The sequence below is a fragment of the Aotus nancymaae genome, unplaced genomic scaffold (assembly GCF_030222135.1).
Source record: "Aotus nancymaae isolate 86718 unplaced genomic scaffold, 86718_ANA_hifiasm-v0.15.2.pri h1tg000040l, whole genome shotgun sequence".
Lineage (NCBI taxonomy): Eukaryota > Metazoa > Chordata > Mammalia > Primates > Aotidae > Aotus > Aotus nancymaae.
Window position 1 is genome coordinate 109,708,575 of NW_026988454.1, and position 26,325 is coordinate 109,734,899.

A 26,325-nucleotide genomic window follows, 5' to 3' on the forward strand; every position below is an offset into this window, starting at 1 on the left:
CTCGGGAGGCTAAGGTAGGAATTGTTTAAACCCAGGAGGTCAAAGCTGCAGTTAGCTGAGATCGTGCCACTGCACTCCAGCCTGGGTGACAGAGACTCCATCTCAAAAAATAAAAATCAATAATTTTTAAAAATAAATAAAAATATCTTTAAAATGTAAACATTTGGTCTAAATTATGCAGGTCAGATATTAAGTTTGCTAAATGCATTAAGATCATAAACTGCTTCTTTGACTTTTGAAAACTGTTCAGTTTACCTACTTTGGAGCATTAGATCCTAGATAAGGCCTGGGGACATGTAAAAAAGATTAAATGGTAAATGTATTTTAAAGCGAAAGTATCCAGAAATAAATTAGTGACAATCTAACAATAACACTGAAAACTAAAGATGTAAAAACTCTTGTGGGCAGTAACAAAAGATAGTTTATGTTTCCCTAAATAATGCAACAAAGGATATTTTAGGGATCTTTTAAGTTAATTTTGTTTTACTGTTAGATTGTTACCAAGTAACTTCTAAGATTTGCTGTGACTTAATTCCTATGCCTAAGCCTATTTGGCTTAAAGAGAAGATATGCAATGAGACAATCAAACACTTTCCTGTTCTTTAGCACTGGGAACAAGGGGCAACAAACACCGCCTAAGGGAAAGTGATGAGAAAAAAAAATAACAATGGTCAAATACTGAGCCAAGATGGGAGTTAGTCTTTAGCATACGTTATATCATTTAACCATTCATAACAGCACTACAGGATGGGAACTGTAGATATTTAGAGTCGATCATTTAGTTCAATTCCTCCTTAAGGATGAGAAACTGAGTCAGAGGGAAAGAAAATGACCTTCCAAAGAGCATCAAGTGGGTGGAAGAATTGGTCTGGAATTCAGGTTTCCTGACATTCAGTTCGGGCCCTAAAAGTGCCTTGGCCATTAAGTTATAACTATGCCTAAAAATAAAGTGGTAATTTAAGACAAAATCAGTTTTGTTTCAGAATTATTACTCTTTCAGAGAGAGAAAGAAAATATCTACTCCTGAAGAAATAGAGTGTTGCCTTTAGTAAACCCTCCTTCCCAACCCTTTCCGTTAATAATTGAGCATTTAAATGTCAAAGACGATTTGAGTATACAGAGAAAAAACTAACATGTAACAAACAGGTTGGAAACAAAATGTCTTTTATTTGAATACTGAATACATTCTCTTAGGACATAAAAGTGTGCTAAAGATGAAATTTTTTTAAGAAAAAATTAGCACTGGCAGCAATACAATTAAAATGGAAAAAGTATACTTTCTAATTATTTCAAATATAACATAAATGACAAATAGATACAGTAGCATTCTGTGAACTCCACTTAAGAATTTGTTTATGTGATAAGTTATAGTTTAAGCTTCCTTGAGACATGAGTATTTGGAATTTTCAAAAAATGCCAACTATATAAAAAATAGGCACAGCAAATGGAAGAGCATATCATGATTCATTAGACACTTTTAATGAAAACAGGACTTGCCAATTAGAAAACAGTCAAAATTTTTGCTTTAGAAAAAAAACTACCTGAAACTCATGTTCAGATTAGAAGTGACAGAGCTACTTGTGTTTCTAGCATTCCATATTGAAGTTTATCTTTTAAATACAAAGAATATGCTCTGTCCATTACAGCAGGATGACATGAACTTAATTTTCAGTTCCTCCAGATGCTCAGAGCAGCAACAAGACAAGTCTTAGGATCATCATGAGGCTGGATTTAAAATAAAAGAAAGGCAAAGGGAGAGTCACTTTTATCTGGCATAAGACAGAAAGGGCCATGCGCTTGCCTACCCGGTAGTGTTACTAAGCTTTGGCTCAGGGGCTGTCCCTGCTCAATCCCTTGGAGGATTATAATGTCCCAGACATAACTGAATTAGCCACTTAAAAATGTTCACTACATGAATATGGAAAAATCAGAACTTTCTGTCCTGAAAATCTTGAATGAGGGTTTATAAGAGAAAGGTTTGGGAAGAAACTAACTTTCAAAAGCCAGTAAAATAAAGCAACTTGAAAAAATAACTGAGGACTAATGTGAGGGAGTTACTAATTCAATTTCAGCTACTTTCTATTAACTGAGGCCTTCTTCTGGTTCCATAAACCCTACTTCTTCTTTCTTTTTTTTGTTTTCCTGACTGAGTCTCACTCTGTCATCCAGGCTGAAGTGTAGTGGCACAATCTTGGCTCACTGCAACCTCTACCTCCTGAGCTCAAGCAATTCTCCTGCCTCGGCCTCCCAAGTAGCTGGAATTACAGGCACCTGCCACCACATTCGGCTAATTTTTGTATTTTTAGTAGAGATGGGGTTTTGCCATGTTGGCCAGGCTGGTGGTCTTGAACTCCTGACCTCAAGTGATCCACCCACCTCAGCCTCCCAAAGTGCTGGGATTATAGGCATGAGCCACCGTATCCAGTCCATAAACCCTACTTCTGATTCTTCCCACCACCAAGTATCACTTTTAGAACAGGGCTATAACCGGAGAACCATCTTTTGTAATCACACTCCCCCCTCCCCTCCCTGAAACATAATACATAGTCACACTAGAAAATTCTACACAAAAATAGAAAGAACATTAAAATTATTCATCACACTACCACCCACAGAAAAACACTACTAACAGTTTGAAATATTTCCTCCCTGTTTTTCATACACAAATATTTTTAATCACACTATATTTGGCTATTTGTAGCCCTGTTTTTATACCTTATTATGTCACTAAGATTTTCCAATGCCACTAAATCATCTTTGAAAACATGAAATGTAATGCTCACTCAATATTCCATTAAATGGACAAAACATTTATTTAAACATCTCCTTACTGGCAAACTGTTAGGGTATTCCTAAGTTTTTCATCTGTTGAGTTTTCATTAGAAATAAAATTGCAATGAACCTCAGTCTTTGTGTATATCTCATTGCTTTGGAATAAATTCCAAAAAGTAAAAATGTGTATCAAAGGAAATAAACATGCTTATGGCTTTCAACATATAAAGTCGGCTTTCTGGAGAAATTTTTAAAATGCTATCTCTAAAATTTTATTTGGTAACACGGGTAGAATTACTGGATCGAATTAAGAGAAACTTGAGGCTTTCTGTTTCTCTTTTAAAAAATACTGAACTTCTCTCTTAAAAACTCTTAAAAATATTAAATTTCTCTCCCTTAAAAACTTGAAATAACTGCATCACACTGTCACTTTGTCAAACTGTCTAAAAGAGATTGGGTATTAGTTTTAAATGAACACATTTACTGTTGCAGATGGGTGAATCTTGAGGAAAAATGAGGCTGAGTTTAACTCTTTCTTCTGAAAAAGGCAAGTATGCCTATATGACCAGATACTACAGCAACACTATGCATAGCCAATAAGAATGTTCATGGGTACGTCAATATCAAAGACCCACTGAATCCATGATATCTCAAGGTTTTTACTGTCATGCTTATTGTAACAAAAAGGACTTTGATCTTTCAAATTAAAATGGATTTTTCCCAAAAATGCAGCACTTCAAAGAACAGCAGAGGAAAGTATTGATCAAAATAAGTTTTATTTACCTTAAACCTGCAACCAGACCAGCAGGCATTATTTTCTTGGACCTCTTAAATCTCACACCCATTATGGTGGCCAGGAAGAAAGCTGTAACTGAAAACCAAACTAATTCATGAAGTAGAGTTTCAAACATGTTATCAATGCTTGCAGGAAAAAAAAATGGGTATCGTTTAATGCTTTCTAACATTACAACTTTATGGATAGGTACTGAGTTGCCATTGTCTTAAAAAGATAAAGTGCTCTATAAAAACACTTCATAATCTACTTCATCAAAAATGTTTCTGGGTAAACAAACGTTAAAATCTACTCCTGAAATGTCTTCAAAAGATAAAGACTTTTTCTCTTTTTTTTTTTTTTTTTTGTTGAGATTGAGTCTTGCTCTGTCACCCAGGCTGGAGTGGTGTAGTGGCATATCTCAGCTCACTGTGACCTCCACCTCCGGGTTCAAGGAATTCCCCTGCCTCAGCCTCCCGAGTAGCTGGGATTACAGGTATGTACCACCATGCCCAGCTAATTTTTGTATTTTTAGTAGAGACAGGGTCTTGCTATGTTGGCCAGGCTGGTGTTGAACTCCTGGCCTCAAGTGATCTGCCAGCCTCGGCCTCCCAAAGTGTTGAGATTACAGGCGTGAGCCACCACACCTAAGAAATTCTTTTTCTAACCTAAATTTCTATTTAAAGAACACTCCTTGAAGACTAGCACTGAGCTTTATTCAACTTCTCTCAGAAACACAAAGCAGCACACTTGGACCCACAGGAGACACTCAGTAAATGTTTAGTTAACCGAATATAAAGAAAATAGTTCATATAAATCTTACAAGTAAGATCTGATTAATTAAAAAAATACTAAAAAGAAGGCTGACTGGTTTGATTTCGTAGCATTCCATTTTGGAGAATTTGATGCCTGGAGACTAAAAAATAGTCTAAGTAATCGTGTTTTATTCAGAAGCATCATGTCAGCCTTTGTGGAGCTGTACCAATATGAAGGGAGAGGTGGTTTTATGTAAGAGATTAGACAGCAATGCCTTCAAAGAAAAATTATTGATATAAAAAATAACTGACAATAAACACTTGTGAACTATTTAAATGCATATAAATAAAAATCCTAATATCACTATATCTGGCTGATACATCTAACACAACCTCATTACTAAAAATATCCGTAGCCCCTTTTAAAAATAACTAAAGAAAAAAAAATCCCAAATCTCTCTCTCTCCTTCAAATGTAGAACAATTTTGTCTTCATTTATATATTCTTCCATACACAACCAAGGCACTTTGAATAATAAATCAACTAGAGACAATTTCCTTCTAAACCTTCCCTGTATATCTCTTTCAAGTGAGATGAAAGTCAAGTGTCCTGGTGAGATTAAACACACAGGTTTCCATTTTTTCTGTAGATATTCTCGCACTAAGCTTAACAAGGGAAGAAGCTAAAAAAGTGTCAGCCTTGCTTTTTTAGGTTAAGTCTTTAGGCAGTGTAAAATCTAAAAGTTGTTTGTGAACTAAATGAAACGATGCAAGGCTGTCTCTTTTTAGTTACTTTCACTGCAATGTAAAAACTATGCTAAATATCCATTTAGGAGAGTTCACAGAAAATCTGAAAGTAAGTTCCTTGCTTTTCCTAATTCAATTTTCCTATTAACAAGTTTTTATAGAAATATTGTTCTGAGTTGGAAGGCCTGGTAGCAGTGACATCATTTTTTATCAGGTCTTTCTAGAAAGGAGTAAGTGTTGTATTCCACCTCAGCACATGCATATGGCCATTTGCCATTTGACTAAATATGTTCTAGTATATCTAGCATGGGGTATCAAAAAGATCACCTGCAATGTTTGAGTCTCTAACTTGGGAAAAATGCCATACTTACACAGTGACACTTTTACATCTCGTTTGTCATTGGAGACACGGTAAGCTCCATAGCCAGCCAAACAGCCAACAAAAAGACCAGCAATCAAAGACAAAACACCACCTGGGAGGGGAAAAAAATATGGGCTCACAAAGAGAATCCCAAAATGAAAGGAATTCATTCCATTTACTTCTGGCATGATACAGGCACCTTCAAATGTACTGTTACTTGGGCACAGTAACTGGACAAAGCCAAATTAAGAATAGGACTCTTCGTGCATACTTTCTAGGAGACGATTGTTTCATGCTGAACCCAAACACAAGGCAGAGGAGCCCCAAAGGTGCAGCAATGCAGGGAGTTAGATGTCACTCGGAGGAATAAGAGAACCTGCCTTGTGCTGGCAGATTGGATACTGATTGCATGATCTTGGGCAATTATTTAACTTCCTTAAGCCCTTCTTTTTAAATTTTTCCTATTCTCCTTGCCTCCTTTTTACTATGAGGTTGTGATGATAAAACCTAAGATACAAAAGTATTTTTAGTTCATAGAGGTAAAGACACAAGTTCTGTAGAAACCAAGCAATGGTTCCATACTGAATAACTAACAACCTTCAAGCCTCAAGATGTCAGGACTTAAGGACTAATGGAGATCCTACTGAGAAAGAGGAAAACCAAAGTACTGACTCCAGCTCCCCAGATCCTATCCCATGCACCCACCCACCAGCACACATCCAGCCCCCAACCCATACACCCACCCAAGAGCACTGTGACAAACACCAAGCACTTTCTGGGCATTGAGCAGTGGGTTACATGCCAGTGACACGATGAACAAGACACACACAATCCTTGCTTCATGGAACTCACCCTATTTAGAATCTATTGGATTAGAATCCCAGGAGGGTAGGGTCAAGATATCTCTATTTTTAAAATATCCATTGGAAATTAAAATGTGCAGCTAGGGTTAAGAACCACTGCAGCACATGCATACATATACACACAACACACACACACACACACACACACACACACACACACACACCCAAAGCAGCATCCTGAATGAGAAGACAAACACGCTAGGTTCTAGTCCTAATTCTTTCACTTGCTGGCTAAAGGACTTTGGCTAAGTCACTTAGCCTCTCTTGAGTTGTAGCAGTTGTAAAACAGGGTTAATATCATCCATGCCATGTATATACATAAAGGGTTAGAACGTTAAAGTTGGAGATAATGTTAAATTACACATTGTTTCCCCAAAAGCTATTATTCAAACATAGTAAGATGATCTTTTAAAAACACACATCTGGACAGGTCGCTCTCCTAATTAAAAACCCTCAGTGCTTCCCAAAGCTCTCAGGAAAAAAAAAAATCCAGTTTGCTATATTGTTGGAACCCTGGCCTTCTTTCAGTTCTCTGAATATACCAAACTCTATTCCTCATGGCTTTTATACACACTGTTCCTGTGCGGACTGCTTGTCTCTACACTGTTCACTTGGCCAAGTGTAGTTCACCTTCAGATGTCTGCTTAAGTGTTACTTCCTCAGAGATGCCTTCTTTGACCCATCATTCTGAACAAAGGCCTCCATCACAGACTTCCACTATTCCCCATCATACGTTTATACGCTATTCATGGACTGAATGTCAGTCTCCCCCTACTCACTTGTGCTCGCCATTCTTTTTGCTCATTGCTGTTTCCCCAGGGTGAGACACAGGGCCAGGTACATAGGAGCACTTGAAAATACTGATTTAATACAACCCCGCTATGGGTCATGTTCAAGCAGAAGATACCAGATAAGGATATTGTTAAGGAGATTAAAGCATTTTCTCAAATGGACAACTAGGTAACCATTAAGGTGTCTTCTCATGTAGAGGTTCTATGATGCTCTTTTCTGTATATGCTGAAGCTATCACCCCCTCCACCCTCCCCACCACTACCATACATGCACACTTAAGTATGTGGAGAAAGTAGTAGTGTCTACACTTCAGTCTTGATGGGATCACACAGTAAACAGCAGGGGCAGACTCACCAGCAGCAAGAATCAGGAAGATTATTGAGAAATTTCAGCTTGCACAAGTAAGGTGGCGAACTGTGGGCTGTTTTACAAGAAAGGCATGCTGGTGGAAGGAAGCAAAGATCCTAAGAACAAGCTCAGTGCCCAATAGTGGGGGCTACAAGAAAAGCAGCTCTAAGCTCTTTCCTTCCCATTTCCTGGGATGCCTGATCTGGGTGGGGCAGTCTTGGAAGGGGAGTTTTCAAGGGAGTTGAAAGATGCATCTGGGAGCTTCCCTGAAGGTGCTCTTGTGGTCCTCAGAATAGCAGCCTGTCCAGCAAGTGCACCTGCACCTCTCTGGAGGGATTGCTGTGTTGTGCCCTTCCCTTCAACTGGAGTAGGAAGGTGGAAGTTCTGGTTCAGCCCTAGTGTGGGAGAAGGCAGGGAATGCCTTCTGGTCCTCTTTGGCCTTGGGCACTCAGTGTTATTCGGCCTAGGAATAGCCTCCATATCATAGCGTCTTCTGGGTCATCCACCTCTCTGGAGACCTAGCTAGGAGGAGGGGAGAGCCCAGGCAAGCACAGTGCTCAGCTGTGTGTCCCACCACTGGCCGCCCTCTGCCCCCACTTTCCCCCTACCAAAATAAAAATCTATCAGCTTCTCCCTTTAACCCAACTTGTGTCTCACAGCTGGTCTAGTTTAGGATTTGGATACATCTGTGTCTTCCCAACAAACACCATTTCAACATCACATCTTTCACCCACCCAAGATTATTCTCAGTAACTGTCCCGTAGGAGGGTCTCCTGGCCCAGCTACACAGGACTCATGCCTAGGGAAGCTCTAAGTCAAAGGAGCGTTAACTCACTTTACACACATATTCAAAGACATTTGGGCCACAGGCAGCTTAGAACCTAATACAAAATACAAAACTAGATACAAAACTAGAAAAAGATATTGTGCCTCACTGGCTCACAGATCTCCCACTGGCAGGGCAGTAGCAGCCAAAAATAAATAAATAAATAACAAGAATATTAAAAGTTTATTCTATGCCAAGCACCATGTGAAATGTGTACCATTCATCATCTTATTTAATACTAACATTAATTTACAGGTGAGGAATTGAGGCCCAGATGTTGAAACACCTGACCTGAGTTTCAGTGCAATAAGTGGTAGTGTCAAGATTAGAATTCAGGAATGCTTGATTCTGTGGCCTATGCTTTTAACCCACATTATACTAGAGTGAGATTCCCTGTGAACCCATAATACCTTATGGGCTTCCGGGATTACTCAGTGGGGGGCTCTTGCAGGAGGCCAAGGAACCATATTATGCAGGTGGACAACAAGCCCCTGAAATCAGAGACCTCATAGCTAATGTAATTTCATGTGTTCCCACCAGCTGGTAAACACTGAAGAGATCTGGGTTAGAATAATAAAGTGATCCCTTCCACCTCAACACACACACACACACACACACACACACACACACACAAACACAGAGACACGCACAGAGACACACACACAGACACACATACACTATCTCTCTCTCTCCCCACTTTCTTCCCACCTCTCAAAAAGGCAGGCAAAAATGCCCAGATATTCTTTTCTACTCTGTAACAGAAGTTATTTAGACGTTGTCTTTGACAATGAAAATTTTTTTCAAAAAACAATTTTATTAGCATTTTAAACCGAGTCCTCTTTAAAGCAGATTATGAAACATCAACCTTTGAGTAGTTGGTTTATAGGTCTTACTTTGGTGCCATCATCTTTTTTTCCTTCAAATACATACCTATAATACATACATTATGACAGAAACAACAAACAAAAATCCAAGGGGAATTACAGCCTTTAAGGAATCGTAGATGCGGATCAATTCACCGTGCCCGCCCCCAAGCTACAAGAGCTATACTGTGCTTCCAGTCTTTGACTCCTAGCAGCCTTTAATGAAGGAAGCTACCTAGTAACCATGTAGACCTGGCTTTTTCACTCAGAGGCAAGTCAACCACTGCCACAAATACAATATTATTTTAAAATTTTCATTAAGAGACACTTTGTCAGAAAGATGATTAAACATTGTACACACACACACACACACACACACACGTAAGAAACAGAAGTAGGAGAAAGCATGACTATAAATGATTCTACAATAAAACAAAGTAAAATAAAAAAACTTAACCTTTCCTTTTTCTCCATGAAAACCCTTTAGTTGATTACCTGAGTTTTTTTTCCCCCTCTCTTTTGGACAAAGGTGAAGAGACAATTTTGGATATGATATCACAGTATTTAACAATTTCTTCATTGCAATACACCAGATTAATATAACTCAGTTTTTGGTTCCATGATTATGTAAAGCAAAAAAAAAAAAATTCTCATTTAATAATAAGCAGTGGTCCTGAAAGAGATCAAATCAATTAACTATGCAACTGATAATGACAGGTGAAGTAAGAGTCTTGTGGTGAAAGAGAGGCCCAGAATCCCCAGGCTGGAACACTTTGTCATGCCCAGCCCTCTGCTTTTCATGTAAGCCTCTTCCTTTCATGAGTCCCTTCCATGACACGCTGGTCTTCAGCCATCTCTAGGGCATCTTTAGCTTCTCATCCTATTTACAGACCCTCATATGACCTAGCGCAACCTCTAAACCCCAACTCATTCCCTTTGATGAAAATTTGGGTTTGGCTTACCTCTCCGCTTATATCCAAAAATGCTTCCAAATGTCACGAGGGCTGCATAACCAAAACCGATCAGGTCCATTGGCAAGGTTACAATTCTAAAGCAAGGGAGAATGGACAAATTATACAAAATACAAAGTTTAGGGGAGGGAATGCATCTAAAAATGATATGCTTATATGTTTTGGCTGTGTGTCCCCACCCAAATCTCATGGTGAACTGTGATCGTGAGTGTTGGAGGTGGGGCCTGGTGGGAGGTGACTGGATGATGGGGGTGGGTTTCTAATGGTTTAGCACCCTCTCCGTAGTGCTGTCTCGTGATAAAGTTCTCACAAGATCAGGATGTTTGAAAGTGCGTAGCACTTCCCCCTTCATGCTCTCTTCAACTCCTGTCGCCATGTGAAGATATGCTTGCTTCCCCTTCGCCTTCTACCATGACTGTAAGTTTCCTGAGGCTTCCCCAGCCACGCCTCCTGTACAGCCTGCATAAGTGAGTTGATTAAACATCTTTTCTTCATAAATTACCAAGTCTCAGGTAATTCTTTAGAGCAGTGTGAGAATGACTAATACAAAGGCACTCCAAAGAATTAGGGAAATTAATTTCTCTAGTCTACTAAAGAAAGGGGAGGTTCGGCCAGGCATGGTGCTCACGCCTGTAATCCTAGTACTTTGGGAGGCCAAGGCAGGCAGATGGCTTGAGCCCAGGAATTTGAGACCAACCTGAGCAACATGGCAAAACCCCATCTCTAGTAAAAATACAAAAAATTAGCTGGGTGTGGTGGCATGCGCCTGTGGTCCCAGCTACCTGGGATGCTGAGTTGGGAGGACTGCTAGAGCCCAGGAGGTTGAGGCTGCAATAAGCCATGATTGTGCCACTGCACTCAGCCATGATTGTGCCACTGCACTCCAGCCTGGGTGACAGAGTGAGACCCTGTCTCAACAGGGCTCACAGGAAAAAAGAGATTCAACTTCACCTCTCCCAACCCTCTACTATCCCCTTCATCCTCATCACTGCTAAGCACACTCAGGGAGATACCTCAAGCTGATTCTCCTCTGCCTGTCTTCAAGATCTGCCATACTCTCAGCTGTTTAATTCTTTCTACTTCCCCAAATAAAACTTCTGCTCTAGTCAGTCAGATCTCTTCACTGAACTGTGACCCTATAATCTTCACTTTTCACTTCCATGACTGAAATGTCCTCCCTCCCTGTCTACCTACAAAAGCCCGACCATCCTCTGCACCCCACCTCCCTTTGAGCCTTCTCCCCTGACTTCTACCTTTATTAATTACCTCCTAATTTCCTTAACCCTAGCCTGTACTACCAAAGTGATCTGGAGCAAATGGCTTCTTCCTCCTCTAAATTCCTTGACTTCCACAACTCCATCTTATAATTCTTTCATGTTTGTACAGATATTAGTACTCTCATCCTTTACAGATAGATGTCTTCTTGGAGATTGAATAATTCACTTTAAACAAATAATTCGCTTTTTAAAGGATGGCTTTGTCATTAGTTTCCTTGCAAGATAGCTCTTCTGTGGTAGCAGAGACATCTACACTTAATCAATAAGAGAATACAATACATACAATATATACAATATAGCCCCTGACTGAAGTTAAATGGACGATAATGGCATCCTACTGTGTATCACAGCAGCAGCCAAAACACACCCAGTGGTGAGAAGTTCCATTGAAACCCTGCCCACAATTCTCTTAGATGCGGTAGATAGTGTGCCAGCCACAGGCTAGAGACGTAGCTACTGGGCCTTGGACCATGCCCCTCCCTCACCCCTAACTCTCCCTGCAAGTGAGGAAAATAGATGAGATGAGCTCTGGAGTTCCGTGAAGCTTTTTAAGTTCTAAGATTCCCAGTGGTGCCTTTATTTTTGAATTTTCTCACATCTGTATTTCCTCTGCAGGCAAAGTAATCGTCTTTGTAAATAAGAGGAATGGTACATGAGATCCCTTGCATATTTTTACAATTTTTTCCTTGCTTACCATTTAGGTTAATGGGCCTTTTATCTCTTGTAGCAACTGGTAACAAATTAATTTAGAAGAACAGAAAAAGGGGCCGGGCGAGGTGGCTCATACCTGTAATCCTGGCACTTTGGAAGGCAGAGGCAGGTGGATCACTTGAGGTAAGGAGTACAAGACCAGCCTGGCCAACACAGTGAAACCCTGTCTCTATAAAAAATATAAAAAATTAGCCAGGTGTGGTGTAGTGGGTGCATGTCTGTAATCCCAGCTACTTGGGAGGCTGAGACAGGAGAATCCCTTGAACCCGGGAGGCAGAGGTTGCATCCCTTGAACCCCGGAGGCAGAGGTTGAAATGAGGTGAGATCGTGCCATTGCACTCCAGCCTGAGTGCACTGAGCCTGGGCATCTCAGAAGAAGGAGAAGGAGAAAGGAGAAAGAAGGAAGGAGGAGAAAGAAGAAGAAGAAAGGAGAAGAAAGAAAAAAAAGGAGGAGGAGGAGGAGAAAAAGGGTTTTGAGTTGATCTCAGAGTCATCAACTAGCACTTACTGTGAGGAAGGGTATGGGGGAGGGAATCTGAGGCAAAGGAGATGACAGCACCAAATAGGAGGCAACACTGAAAAATGCTCAGTGTCTACAGGAAGGAGAAGTCAGGAGAGCTCATCGGTGCCCGAGAAGTGGTACAGTAGGATATAATATGCAGGGAGAACCTGGGTCCAAAAACCATTTGCTGACTGAATGATGTCTAAACAAATAATAATAATGAGGTTCATAATATTTTTGAGCAATTACTATGTGCTAGGGGCCATTCTAAGGCTTTCTAGGTGCCTTACATGTATCAACTCATGTAATCACGACCACACCCTATGGTATGTACTATCATGATTATCCCCATTTTCCAGATGAGGAAACTGAAGCATAGAGAAGGCAAGCAATGCTCGAAGGTTATACAGCAAAACAAAGATTTCCGACTAGGGGAAGTCTCAGTCCTAACCTCTATGCAACATCACCTCTGATACTTGAGTTAGCTGCTGAAAAAAGTGAATATGTGAACCAAACATGTTCTTCAGAGTTTTCAAGTGAATCAAACATATTCTTCAGAGTTTTCAATTCTGGATCAATCACATGCTCTTCACAGCTTAAAGTTGTGACCACAGGGTACTGTGTCCCATCTGGTAACTTACAATGTTCAGCCCCATGAACTTCTCACATTTGGTCCTACTTACTAAAGGAGCTAACCGTATGCCATAAAGTATGCTTATCTTCAAACCTGATACCACCACTTACTAGCTGTGGGATCTCAATAACTCAGTTTCTCCATCTTTAAAATAGGGATAATAAAAATATCTACATTATAGGATTGTTCTGAGCATTAAATGAGTTAATACTGTAAAGCACTTAGAACAGTGCCTAGCACATACTGAGCACTCAACAAACATTAGCTGGTCCAATAATAATGATTCTTCTCATTCACCCTTACACCTACTTTGTGCTTGACATGTGTAAGGCTATTACTATTTCAGCACGCTGAGAAAACTGAGGTAGGGTGAATTTATGATTTAGTTAATGAATCATACCGTAATATTATAACATCTATTTGTACTCAGTTCAACTTAACAGCTATTTATTGAGCATTTTTTTTTTTGTGCAAGGCAGCAGGAAGCAATGTTAAGTGCTAAGACCTGGTCTTGGTCCTCCAAGACCTATAGTACAACATAGCAGTAGGAGGCAGACGTGTAAATTAGCGTAAGAGGAGAGGTGTGGGTACCGTAACAGGTAGTGGCATCCAGCAAGGACTAGGAGCCTAAGGAAGGTTGCCCAGATAAGACAGGGTCCCAGCTGGGACCTTGGAGAGATATTGTGCTGAACCCCTATTAACTTCAATAGGGAAGGCAACAGGTTCAAGAGGCCGAAAGAGACCCAGAGCCAGCAAATGAGACGCGGGGTTTCATTAGGGGCTTACATACAGAGGAGGGAGTCCAGTGGCAGCGGGCTGGGCAGGAAAACAACCGCTTGCAAACATCATGCAATTTATGTGGCATTTGCACTTAATGCCCTCCCCTCAATGACCTCCACCTGGCAACCTTGATTTAACTCAAAATTCAGGGCCTCAGTTCCCCATGCGGCCCTTATTCTACAGGACAGGCTGGGCAAGGGCTCAGATGTTCTTTATAGACAAGAAACAAATCTCTGGGTTGGACAAGCCTGGGTTCCCTAGTTCAGAAAACACATTTAGGTCCATCTGCCACACAGGGTCATTGTAAGGGTATGCTTTAATTATCGCTGTCAGGTGCATTTACCCTATAGGGGAGCATGCGTAAGTCAAGTGAAGAGGGTGGCAGGGAAGGGTGTTCCTGGGGGGAACATGTGCAAGGCCCTAATGGCACAAGACAGCATGGCATGTTCTCAAAATTAAAAGTGCAAGGGGCTTGTGAAAGGAGGGTTCTGGTGAGAAAGACAGGGCTTACACCCACATAAGCCCCGTGAAGGGAAACTGGTTCTGTTCTAAGGATCACTGAAGGAAGCCTCACAATCAGATTTAAATTCCAACAAGCACTTCCCAGTTGCAGTAGTGAAGACTGGTTGTAAAGTGAAGCAGGACGATAAATCAGGAAGCTGCGGCAGTAAAGCAAGCAAGAGCTTAGTTGATAATGGTAGGTTTATATAGAGAAATGGCAATGAGAATGGAGAGAAGGTGAATAGATTTCAGAGGTGCAGAATCAGCAGAATTGAATGCGAGGAGGGAAGGGAAAGTCAAGGGTGAATCAGAGATGACTCACCCCTAGGTGTCTGGCTTAGACCATGAGAAGAAGCAGGGAGTCAGGGAGCCTCACGCTATTCCCTGAGACGGAAAACATGGGAACAGCAGCAGGTGTGTGGTGGGGGGAAGAGGGAGGTGGCCAGGAATGATGGGACCTATTTGGAATGTATTCAGTCTGAGACGCCCAACACACAGTCTGGAAAACACCCTTACATACAAATGTGAAGCTTTAGAGAGGTCTTTCATTATCAGGTGTAACTTTCAGACCTAATTTTCTCCCAAAGCCAAGTGTCTATTGTGAAAGACTGATTCCTCTCATCCTGAGCCCCCCAGCTCTTCCTGCGACCTTCTCTTGGGGTCCCATACCTTTTTACTTGGTTTAGTGTTACTTATGTTGGGATTCTCTCATCTCTTAGCCAGCCAAGCTCCTTACAGGAAAACCCAGGTTCAATTTATCTTTGTCCTCCTCACAGCACCAAGAACCCTGCCTTGCACAAGGCAGGTATTTAAAATACTTGTTAAAGGAATAAATAAGTGAGTGAACCAAAGGAACAGCTGCCTAAAAACATTATGTAACTAACCTGCCCAATACAGCTTTATCGGCAGGAAACAGGCAGCTCCTTAATCTCCTTAGTGAAATGACTGTTGTTCTAAGGAAGCAAAATAAATCTATTCCCAATGCTTGCAAGAAGATTCTGCTCTTACAGAAAAAATTCAGACAAAAGCAATCACCTTTTCCATGACGGAGCGAGGTGGCCAGGCCAGAGGCTGTGTTAACGTGGAAGGGATAAGGTGGGCGAGGATGTGCACAGCACATCACACGCTCTCATCACAAATGCGATGCCCAAGCCTTGGAAGGGCTAGAAAGCATCTTGGATGCAATACAGCAAAGCGATTTACCATACCACCTACAAAACAAGGTGACAGAGGCCAGACTCGCTGCCAGCTCCAAGATCTCCAAAATTTGGAGAACTAAGAGATTTTCGGTAAACTATTATATAAAAAGCATTTTCACATGCTAAAGGTATAACTATTACCTACCCCTGAGCTGAGGACACAAAAGGCACATTTCGAGTGGGGTCCTGGTGGTGCTGAGGTTAAAATCCTGCCAAGCATTTTGTAATGGTCCATGAGCCCAGCCCACCACCCTAGCTCCAGGAAGGTAGGAGGCAGGATAGGTGGGATATTTAGGGATACGAGAAGGCAGAAACTCGGGAAATTCCCAGGAGGAGGAGAAAAATGATACCGGGGAGGGAAGACCGAGGTCCTGCAAAATCCCCTTAAGATCCTCCGCGTCGTCATTTGCTGTGCAGATTTGGCGCGGGGGAGGGGATACCTGCTAAGCAACGCCCCTTATATTTCTGCGGTTGTGTAAGAAAATTCAGAGCACGAAGGTCTCCATTGCGGGATGCACAGCTCACCTGCAGCCCCGAGCCGTCACTGCAGCTGAAAAGACAGACGTCTGGGGCCAACTGCCGGCAAGCGCGATACCTGGAGTCCGGAAGCAGTCTCCGCGCCAGCGCGGTCCCACCCTGCGCCCAGCAGTCTCGCGCTGAGCGGAGGCCGCTCCCTCCCGGAGACGCCCTTCCTGCCGCGCGCATGCGCCACGTCCCTTCTCGCCTTGCAGTGCTCTGCGCAGCCCAGCCCTCCGGCGGAATCCGGGCGGCTGGTAGGCCGGGAAGCCTGGATCTCCTGTGCTGTAACGTTCCGGCGGCAGCCTGACCCGTTGCTTCGTCTGTCCTGCCTTCGGCCCTGTCCTGGAGTCAGGACTAGGGTTTGCTGTTTCCCGCCTGACGAATTGGGACTGGCAGGAAGTGTGTCTGCATGTAGCCAAGATTACAGAAGGCGAAGATATTTAAGTGACTCCATTCATCATTCAAGGGACATTTCCAGGACCTCTAAAAGGCAACCCGAGGTCCTCATACCCTCCAGCAGATTGCTCCATTGTCAGTGGAGGGAGTTAAAGTTCAGTGAGGTTGAGTGATTTAGTTGTCCACAGTCAGAATCCAAGTTTGCCTGGTTTCAGAGCCCGAGCACCCTTCATTACACTATGGGATCATCTACATGTGATTGGGAGATCAGGATCCCGGTTTTAAACTTCAGGCCCAGGATTTGCTGGGCTTAGATATCTACAGGGAAAGTATAGAATTCCAGAGTTGGAAAGCACTTAAAATCTTGTCTAGTCCAAAGCAATCCGCTCAATCCCAGAAATGAACCTTAAATTGACTTTTTGATACAGGATCTCAGTTGGTCGTCCAGGCTGGAGTGCAGTGATGCCATCTCAGCTCACTGCAACCTCTACCTCCCGGGTTCAAGCGATTCTGCTGCCTCAACCTCCCAAGTAGTTGGGATTACAGATGTGTGCCACCTCACCTGGCTAATTTATTTTTATTTTTGTCGAGATGGGGTTTCACAATGTTGCCCAGGCTGGTCTTGAACTCAGCTTGAAGCAATCTGCCCATCTCAGCCTCCCAAAGTGCTGAGATTACAGTTTAAATTGACTTTAAATTATGCCTCCCTGTAACAACTTATCTCATTCTTTTGCCTTCTTGGTTGAATGCATAATTCCAATCCTCTTCCTTATGTAACAGCTCTTCAGAGATATAAAGAACACTGTCATCTAGGAGTGTAACAGCTCGAAAGGTTCTGTCACTGAGAATTAGAGCAGAATTCCTCAGGAAAAAAAAAAAAAAGGAAACTCAAAGATTACATCTTGTGAAGTTTGTTTGCTACATCTATTCCTGTGCATAAAAGTGCTTCAGAGAAGTAATGTAACTACATCTAACTTATGAGACGTGTGAGTGGGTCCTGGGGAATTAATAACATTCCTGAAGATTCACAGAAGAGTTGATGGCAAGGCACTGGAATGTGGCATGAACAAAGTGATAGCCTGAAGTTTGGTTCTGAGTTCTCCCAGCACTCCTTCCCATCCCCTTCAATGCCCATCCTTACCCCAGCCTCCTCCCCTTCTCTCCTCAAACTCTCAGAACACTGCCTATTTGGAATAAAACTAAAACCTTCTTGGAATGCTTCAGTATCTTCATCTGCTGTGACCTGGGTAAATAACTCCCTCTGGACCTCATGCCCGGATTTAAGATATGACCAAGACTAGATGCTCTGAGATCCCTTCCACCCTGCCACTAACACACTCGAAGCTGGAAACAGCCTCATGATATTCCTACTCAAGGTTTATCTCCTAACCCTAAATAAAAATCGCTTTGTATATTATGGGAATTCCATTCCCTTGAATATGTGGGAACAAGATGATTCTTAGGCAAAGGGACCACTGCCCTCTCAACTCAAAGGCACTAGCTGCTGCCTTCTCCAGCTAATGGAAAGGCTGCAGCCCAAGGTAAGGATGCAGGCAAGCCAATTCCCCACAACCATTTCATAGAGCTTTCTATGCATGATTTACAGCAGAGACTCTTAGCTTTCAATGTGACACTAACCCCTTTGGCAGCCTGGAAAAATGCACAAAATACATAGGATTTCTAAGGAAGTCAATTTTATTGAAATGCAGTTATCAAATTGTTGAACATTTAAATCTGTATGTGCTTCTTTATTAACATATTAAAGATTACAAGACCTAGGAGGTGGATCTAATTATTACCATAATTTCAAAGTAGTTCTGCACATATTTTAAGATATCTGTAACATGGATATCTGTGATTCCTAGTGATGACAGAGACACAGGTACTAATACTGCTGTGGTTTGTTGCCTATTTTCCTAATGGAAATAAATAAAAACTTCTTTTTCCCATAGAAGTTTTCAGATCTCCTGATTGCTATCCTCAGGCCCCTTTAGATTCACAGATCCCAATTTAAAAACTCCCAGTCTATAGTAATGCAAGTTTTCCTAAGTTGTACATAGGTGGAATCAGAGAAAGGGAAGCAAAGAGAAGAGCCTCACTGACTGACAGACTGATGGACTGACTGGCTGGTTGGCTGCTCAGGCAGGGCCTCACGGATGGTTACACCCTGTGGATCTGGAGCCTGCTCCTCATTTTCAAATGTTCAGAAACTCAGTTTGTCTCGGTTCTTCCAGGAGCACCCTGGCTTTTGAGAGACAGATTCATAAAAGTCAAAGTCACAAGGGACTTACTGATTTTAAGGCCCACTTCAGATTCTTGATTTTTCTCCTTTCAGATCCCAATGTCAAATGACATTATTCTTATCCTTTGAAGATATGATCTTATGGCAGCCTAACATTTTAGCATCTTTTCTGTGGCTCACTGCAATGACAGCTTCTTGTAGGCACACGTCTAAAAAGGTTATCACCTTCCATTTCTGTGAAGCCAAAAATCTCAAGTGCTTCTGCACTTTTTGAGAAAACTGAAAAGTAACCAAAAGCTTTTCATTATTTTATTATGAAAGTCTCAACATTGCATTTAAGCAACTCGCATCCCTTTGTAGCAGTGTTGTATGTAAGATGTATGAGGCATTGAATGGATAAGATCTTTTCATTTTCTTTGTAAGAAGTTTGTAGACTGAATGGGATTTGCCAAAATTTACATATGTAAATCATGAAGATAGGCTAATTCTAGTTTGTATTTAGACAAAATATCAACAATAGTTTATGATTTCAGCAGTTTCATTAAAATCCTCATAGAAATGAAGATGACTTGAAACTCCTGTTTTCAAATCAGGTACCTAACAGAGGGGACATATTTTTGCTGCCATTATTCAGCATATTACTTAAAACTGATGTACTATACAAAGCAGAATTGCTGGTGAGGTATGACAGAATTAGCCTTACACTGTAAAAGGCCAACACATCTGTTATAAAAATTTCCCCTTTTGTTTGCCCAGAGGCTATTTTAGCTGCAATTCCTGAATCAGGAAATGAAAGTTTACTCAGTTTCATAGAGCAATCAAAGGAACACTGTGACAAGGCATGCTTGTCCACCTGGTATGCCCAAGCTAATTCAGCAGCTGCTATTTTTGACTGAGCACTGGTATCTTTTGGAGAAACCAAAGCATTTTTGATTGGTTTAGAAGCATTCACTTGTCCCATCTTACTGATGAGATTTGGTCTCCAGATGTGCTTTCACATCCCTTCATCACGTCCAGTCTCAAGTTTTTTTCTGCATATTATGCAGTATGCTCTGTTTTGGTTATTTACTTTCCTAATAATTTGTGTCCTTCCATCCATCATTAAAAGTACATAGTTGTTTAGCCTTCTTCAGTGATGGGGTCATGGTTGCATTGGTATTATAATCATTCTCATTATCTGACCTCTTAGAAAACATGGTCACAATATTCACAATGTTAAAAAATTAAACTAGCACTATCTTGTTACAAAGCACACCAATTAAGCCGCAAGCAAAGTCAAAGATGAACTGTTAATATTCATTATATACACTTAAGCCACATCACTTTGAATGGTGCAACAATGGATGGATGACCATTCTGAACTACAAATTATGTGTGCCTGTATCAGTGGTCAAATGGGTGACAATAGTAAAGATGATGGACAATCTGTGCCATATCCCTTTGATACTAAAGACAACGTTGCTTTCAGCCCCTCTAAAACTTAAGGGTTTTGTACATTTCCTCCAACCTTCCACACTTGTTGCCAGGATTCACATTCCAAGGAAGGGTTTCCCAGGACACAACGCTCTCAGTGCTAAAATTGGGATGGCTGCTTACCCTATTGGGTAACCATTAACCCAAGGGCTACCTCTCCAGAGGTAGGAGGGGAGGCACATGGAGCTAGAGACTCCTCACCCTGCTTCCACTAATGGTGTTAAACTTCTCCAGAATATTTCTCACAGGTTCCTCTTCTTTAAGGGGTGATGAAAACAAGACGTTGTCTTTTGTTAGACTTCGGATTTACTGAAAGTTCAATGGCCTCCATCTGGAAACACAGGCAAAGTTCAGGGCCAGTGCCTTCCCCTGGCTCAGGTCCTAAAGGAAACTCAGAAAAGAAAGCCATCCAAAGGCAAGAAAGGAGAAGAAAGCAGCTCCACTGACAACTCCACCAGCCAAGGAAGAAAGAAAAAAGTGTCTACGGGTCACTGGTTGGGAGCATAAACCACATCCCGGGGAGAAACTCACCTCCCAAACTCACCAAAGTATTTCTTTACCTTCTCCTCAGTGGCTTCGGAGGTTCAGATGCCCTGTTAAGATTTTCTTCACAGGATATTTCTTCATGACAGTGGCTTTTTGGGGGTCCATGCTATGGCCATCCACCTGTGCTCCTTCTGATCTAAGATCTGTTCCAAAAGAAGGGTAGGTGGATCAATCATCCAGATTTGCCAAGGACTAAGGGGTTTGGAGAATTTCAGGGCTAAAACTAGAAGTGAGGAGTTTCCTAGGAAGCAGGACTGTCAGAGCTATAACCACAACTAAGGGATTTCCCGGAATAAGAGACTTTTAGCATTAAAATGGGATGGTGCGGTTTCCCACAATGCAAGACTTTCGGTGCTAAAACGTGGACAATTTCTTCTGAGAAGGGGTTAGGTAGACTCTGGTTCTAATTCTCATTGGCCCTTCTTAGTAGCATTACTCGAGGCTGGTTCCTTCTTTCTGAGCCACAAGATTCCATTACAGGTGGAATACACAAAATACAGGTACCCAAAATATTTCACCCCTCCAAACACACTACCCTCTACCCAAGCCAGACTTCCCAATTTCCTCCAAACCAGAAATCCACCTGGTTTACCTAAACACATAGAAATCAATCCTCACTCCCTCGGAGCCCTTATCCATGCTTTGAGTCTTCTTCGTGGCCTGACAGGCCCGATCTAAGACTTGCCTCCTCCAGACGTAAAGCTGGGCTGCTGGGGTTGGAATCCTTGATGTTCCACGCTCTGCTATGTGGTCTCTTTTAGTTACTTAATCCTCTCTGCATCGTAGTTTTTTCCTCTGTAAAATGGCACTGAAATGCCTATCTCAGGCATCTTTGGGTGTTTTTCTAATTCTTATATGTGAAGTATTTAGTTCAGGGTCCCAAACAGGCACAGAAACAGGTACTAAACGTCCACTCTCCTCTTCCTGGACCACTCCAGCCCATAGATTTAATACTTTTCACTCCCCACTTAATTGGGAACACGTTCCTAAACTCTGCTTCCCCCAGGGCACTTGGCCACATGCAGCTCAGACATGATCCAGGAATGCCTTCTCTTAGAAATCCAATCCCACAGTTACAGACTTTTGATGGAATACACAGCTCACCTTCTCTATAGGAGCTGCACCTCTTGGTCTTCCAGTGTTGGGATTCATTTTGAGGGGATGGCCAACGACCTCTTCAAATGTGGTAAAATAGTTTTTTGGGTCCTTTTTGCTGGTATCCCAGCTCTGGTTCATTAGTGAGAGGAATGGTAGAGTGAGACACATGGCCACGAGAAGTCTTACGAAGAAGCCATGCGCTTATAAAGTCTTACAAGAAGGCCAAGAGTTTAGGACTGGATTTCCCAAAGCTTTCACTGGAAGGATTACATATAAAGCCACCACCCACGGCAAAGTGTCTACACCCACCTACCCTGAGTCTGCAAAGATTCTACCTTCGACAGCTGTTCACAAATCTACTCTACCCCCCTACTGAGATCCACTTTGGCCCTAACAGAACTTACCACCACCACAGACTCCCAGGCTGGGAGAGGAAAAGGAAAGGCGACCTCTCGGGGCGCAGGCCCCACGCACTCGTCCCAGCTGTTAGTCTAAATACCTTCTTATTAAAGGGCTGCCGTCTCTTCTATCCCTATCTTCCCCGGCGCCCAGGAGTCGCTCTCAAGGAACTCGGCCTTCCTGGGCAGAGCCCGCGGTCAGAGCATGACTCCGAGCCCAGGTGGAGGTTAGGAGAGATGAGGGAGGGAGGGGAAGCCTCGCCCGGGTCGGAGCGCACATCTTCCTCCCGAGTCTCTGCTCTCTCCCCTGGGCGGCTCCCGGATGACGTGGATCCCACAGGTCCTGCCACCTCCACAGCACCTCCCCCGCGTCCCCCTAGTTCTTGCCGCCTTCCCTCTGGTCCACCCTGGCGCCGTTCTGGCCCCAGCCTGGCGACCCGCCGTCGGGGGCGGCCTCGTGTGCGTTCTCGGTGGCGCCTGTCGTCCCCAAGAGCGTCTTCCTCTCCCTTGCTTCTCACACACCAGGTAGACCCACAACCGCCTCAGCTTGAGACAGTCCGGCTCTGGGGGAGCAGTGGGCGGGCTTTATAAGGTCCGAGTTGGGGGACGGACCCACCTTGCCAAGTTACATGCTCATTGGCTAATTTTGCCTGACACTCAGCCATGCACCGCTGTCCCATTGGCCGCGCTCTAAATCCCGGCGGGCTGGTCCTCTAGCAGCGTCTCAGAGCCAGGGCCCTGCGGAGGGTCCCAGAGATCCCGCGCGAGGAACGCAGGTGCAGGCCAGAGGCCAAGAAGCTCCCACGCACCATCCGCCGGCGGAGCCCGCAGCTGCCCCCGCGCGCCCGTGGCCAAAGTGAAAAATAGCCAAGACAAAACAACTTCACATCCCAAAAGCAAAGCAACCAAAAGGAAATTCAAGTAAAGCAAATATAAATGAGAAAAATATATAATTAAGCAAAAATGAATGTCCACGAAGGCAAGACAAAAAACTAAGCAAAGGAGTAGGTTCAAAGAAAAGACAAAACGTGAATATAATTTAGAATATTTATACAGATTCCTACTGAAATCTCGACAAGTAAAAATTTTACTATCAAACTTTCATCATTCTTGCCTTTCCTATGAAAGGGCAGCAGGGGGCACCAGATGCTAGGGTTTCATTCAGCTAGGACAGGCGTTTTAGCAAGTTAGTTACAATCACCAGATAGTGTTCTCTTAGAGTTCACAGATAGTTATAAAAGTTAACAGGAAATGGGGGAAACAGAGTGATGGTCTACAACCAGGGATGTTCAAGAGACAGAATACAGTCATGGGTTCTTAGTTTCTGTTTCCGGCTGGGCCGGTAAAGCCCCTTCCTCACCCCTCTTTTTAGTTTGTCATTACAGACAGATACTAAAAACCATAATTCAGGCTGCTAAAAGCCTACAACAAAACAAAACAGAACAACGAAATAAGGTGGGTTGGACAAGCTTAGTACATAGAAGAATGTGTGAAAAAGGTATATGATTTCTGTACCCCCTGTTGGCTAAAAAGTACAGTGTCCTGAAATATCGGGAGGGTGGCAATTATAAAACGTAAGGGGACGTTTTTCAGAGATAGGCTCTGAAAAAGATGCAGCACAGTGGAGAGTGACCACCAGGGCACCAGCCTGACTCTCTGACCTTAGCCTGCCATCTGGACCCATTTTGAACTTTTACCAAGGACATGGGATTTCCCATGCTAAAACCAGAACTGAGGCTTTCTCAGACAGGAGACTTTCCTATAAGCAACAATGGTTACAATGGCAACAACCAACAACAAATATGTAATGAGTGTCTATTGTGTGCCAGAAACTGTTCTAAGCATTTTACAAGTATCAACTCTTTTAATATTCACAACAACACTTGAGATAGATACTCTATTCTCCCTATCTTACAGAGGAAGAAACTGAGGCAACTCACCAAAGGTCATGCAAACAGCTAAGAAGTGTTAGATCCAGGTTTTTTGTTTGTTTGTTTTTGTTTTGAGATGAAGCCTCACTCTGTCGCCCAGGCTGGAGTGCAGTGGTGTGATCTCGGCTCACTGCAACCTTTGCCTCCCAGGTTCAAGTGATTCTTGTGCCCCAGCCCCCCGAGTAGCTGGGATTACAGGTGTGCACTACCATGCCTGGATAATTTTTGTATTTTTAGTAGAGAAGGGGTTTCACCAGGTTGGCCAGGCTGGTCTCGAACTCCTGAACTCAAGTGATCTGCCCACCTCGGCCTCTCAAAGAGCTGGGATTACAGGTGTAAGCCACAGTGCCCCGCCTAGATCCAGGTTTAAGAAAAGTGTGTGTGTGCAGACTCTGCTGTCATTCTGTCCAGGTTTAAGTCATAGCTCCATCACATTAATAATATCCACATTATTAATACAGGAAAACACATAACTAGCACGTAGGAGATATGTGCTATATATAATAGTACATACAATAATAATGTCAAAATAGTATTTACCATTATTATTAAAAGAGTTGTTCCTGCTCTACAAAAGCTTAAAATTTAGTGGAAGAGGTTCATACACGTCATAAAGCAGTAGAGGTGCTTATTGGATAGGTGAATGGGATAGATAATAAATGCATGTAAGCATTCAGAGGGGGAAGAGTTGTGAACTAGAGCGGTCAGGTTGGGCCACAGGTATTCAATGTGGTACCCACTTAAAATTCTGCCTGAGCATCCTGCATGTCACCATTAGAAAGCAACTTCTGTTTCTCAATGGCTTAAGCTAATTATTACAGTCTTAGTATTTGATTCTCACCTGCATGTGTATGCTTAACTAAAATATAATCTTTTTTGTTTTCTTTTAAGAGACAGGGTCTCACTCTGTTGCCCAGGCTAGAATGCAGTGGCAAGATTACAACTCACTGTGGCCTCAAATTCCTGGGCTCAAGCGATCCTCTCACCTTAGCCTCCCAAGTAGCTGTAACTGCCACACCCAGCTGAGATGATCAGTTTTTATTTGTCACTAATATTCTGTTAAGAAATGGTGTAATATCTACTTTTTTAACTGGAGGAAGCATTTATTGTTTTTTTTTTGGAGTTAACATTGATTGATTCAACAAATATCTATGAGATGTCAAGCCCTGGAATAGGACTCAGAAATCAACAGGGCGCCAAGTCAGAGACTAACTCTGGAGTAACTGGAGTGGGAAGAGCTGTTATTTTAATGGAAACCTGAAATCTGAGAGGGAGCCAGCAGGCAAGGAGCCAGGGGAGCCACAATGCAGGCAGCGAGAGTGGTCCGAGCAAAGGCCCTCAGTGGGGAAAGGGCTCTGTGCCTCATAAGGACCAAATGAGGCTACTTAGAGCTGAAGATTTGTGAATTAGAAGCAGAGTGAATTGGATCAGCAACATGCTATGTTCACAAAGGGCTGAATATGGTTTCTGCCTCTGAGTCTTCTATTTAAATCAAATGATCTGTGCAGTCTCCAGATGTTGCTGAATGAAAACTTTACATGATGGGGTTAGAGGTAATCTTTGTGTGCAGCTTGCCCTTAACTGAATTTAATGCTACATGTCCGTGTACATCGAAGGCCAGAAGAGACTCTGTCTTGAACGACATGACTACTGATTCTTCTATTTGGCTTTAACAATAAAAGAACTGTGTTCTTCTCCATGGCAAATGGATTTACATGCATTTACAGGCATATATGGAAAAGATAACTTCATCTTTTCTAAAAGAATTTTTTTTGGAAATAAAAACCAAAGACAAATATTAAAGATAACTCAATCTTTCCTATTCTGTTTGTCCCCGTGGAGCTGCTACTGTACTTGTGATTCTTGAAGTGTAAAAATCAAACAGAAAATTGGCTTGGTGAGAAAGAAGACTTGATGTGCAGGGTTAATCTATGTGTCTCCTTCAGGTCTCTGTGAGCAAACAACCCTTAATGCAATGAATATGGCATCCTTCAGGGAAAACAGATTATCTTACCTGATAAGGTTGCCTCTTCTCATTACATTAATGTT

The 26,325-nt window shown here is 42.4% G+C and overlaps 1 protein-coding gene and 1 long non-coding RNA gene across 7 annotated transcripts; both read right to left on the reverse strand.

The window, feature by feature from the left end:
- Nucleotides 1-571: 571 nt before the first annotated feature.
- TMEM14A (transmembrane protein 14A) lies at nucleotides 572-16,331 on the reverse strand. 5 transcript variants are annotated; one of them, XM_064360983.1, is made up of 6 exons: nucleotides 16,199-16,316; nucleotides 12,134-12,226; nucleotides 10,061-10,146; nucleotides 5,417-5,518; nucleotides 3,556-3,643; nucleotides 572-635 (listed from the first exon to the last, which is right to left on the reverse strand). In XM_064360983.1, the coding sequence occupies exons 3-6, from the start codon at nucleotides 10,128-10,130 to the stop codon at nucleotides 584-586; spliced, it is 312 nt and encodes a 103-aa protein (XP_064217053.1). In that variant the 5' UTR covers nucleotides 10,131-10,146; nucleotides 12,134-12,226; nucleotides 16,199-16,316; the 3' UTR covers nucleotides 572-583. The 5 variants fall into 5 exon arrangements, with proteins under 5 accessions (XP_064217053.1, XP_012296989.2, XP_021521136.2 ...); XM_012441566.3 differs by lacking the exon at nucleotides 12,134-12,226; XM_021665461.2 differs by lacking the exons at nucleotides 12,134-12,226; nucleotides 16,199-16,316 and adding an exon at nucleotides 16,114-16,132.
- A 1,934-nt stretch (nucleotides 16,332-18,265) lies between these two features.
- LOC135268366 (uncharacterized) lies at nucleotides 18,266-22,722 on the reverse strand. Of its 2 annotated transcripts, none has more exons than XR_010336718.1 (2): nucleotides 21,535-22,722; nucleotides 18,266-20,992 (listed from the first exon to the last, which is right to left on the reverse strand). It is a non-coding gene; the product is annotated as an uncharacterized LOC135268366 (long non-coding RNA). The 2 variants fall into 2 exon arrangements; XR_010336717.1 differs by having other exon boundaries at nucleotides 21,442-22,722.
- Nucleotides 22,723-26,325: the final 3,603 nt, after the last annotated feature.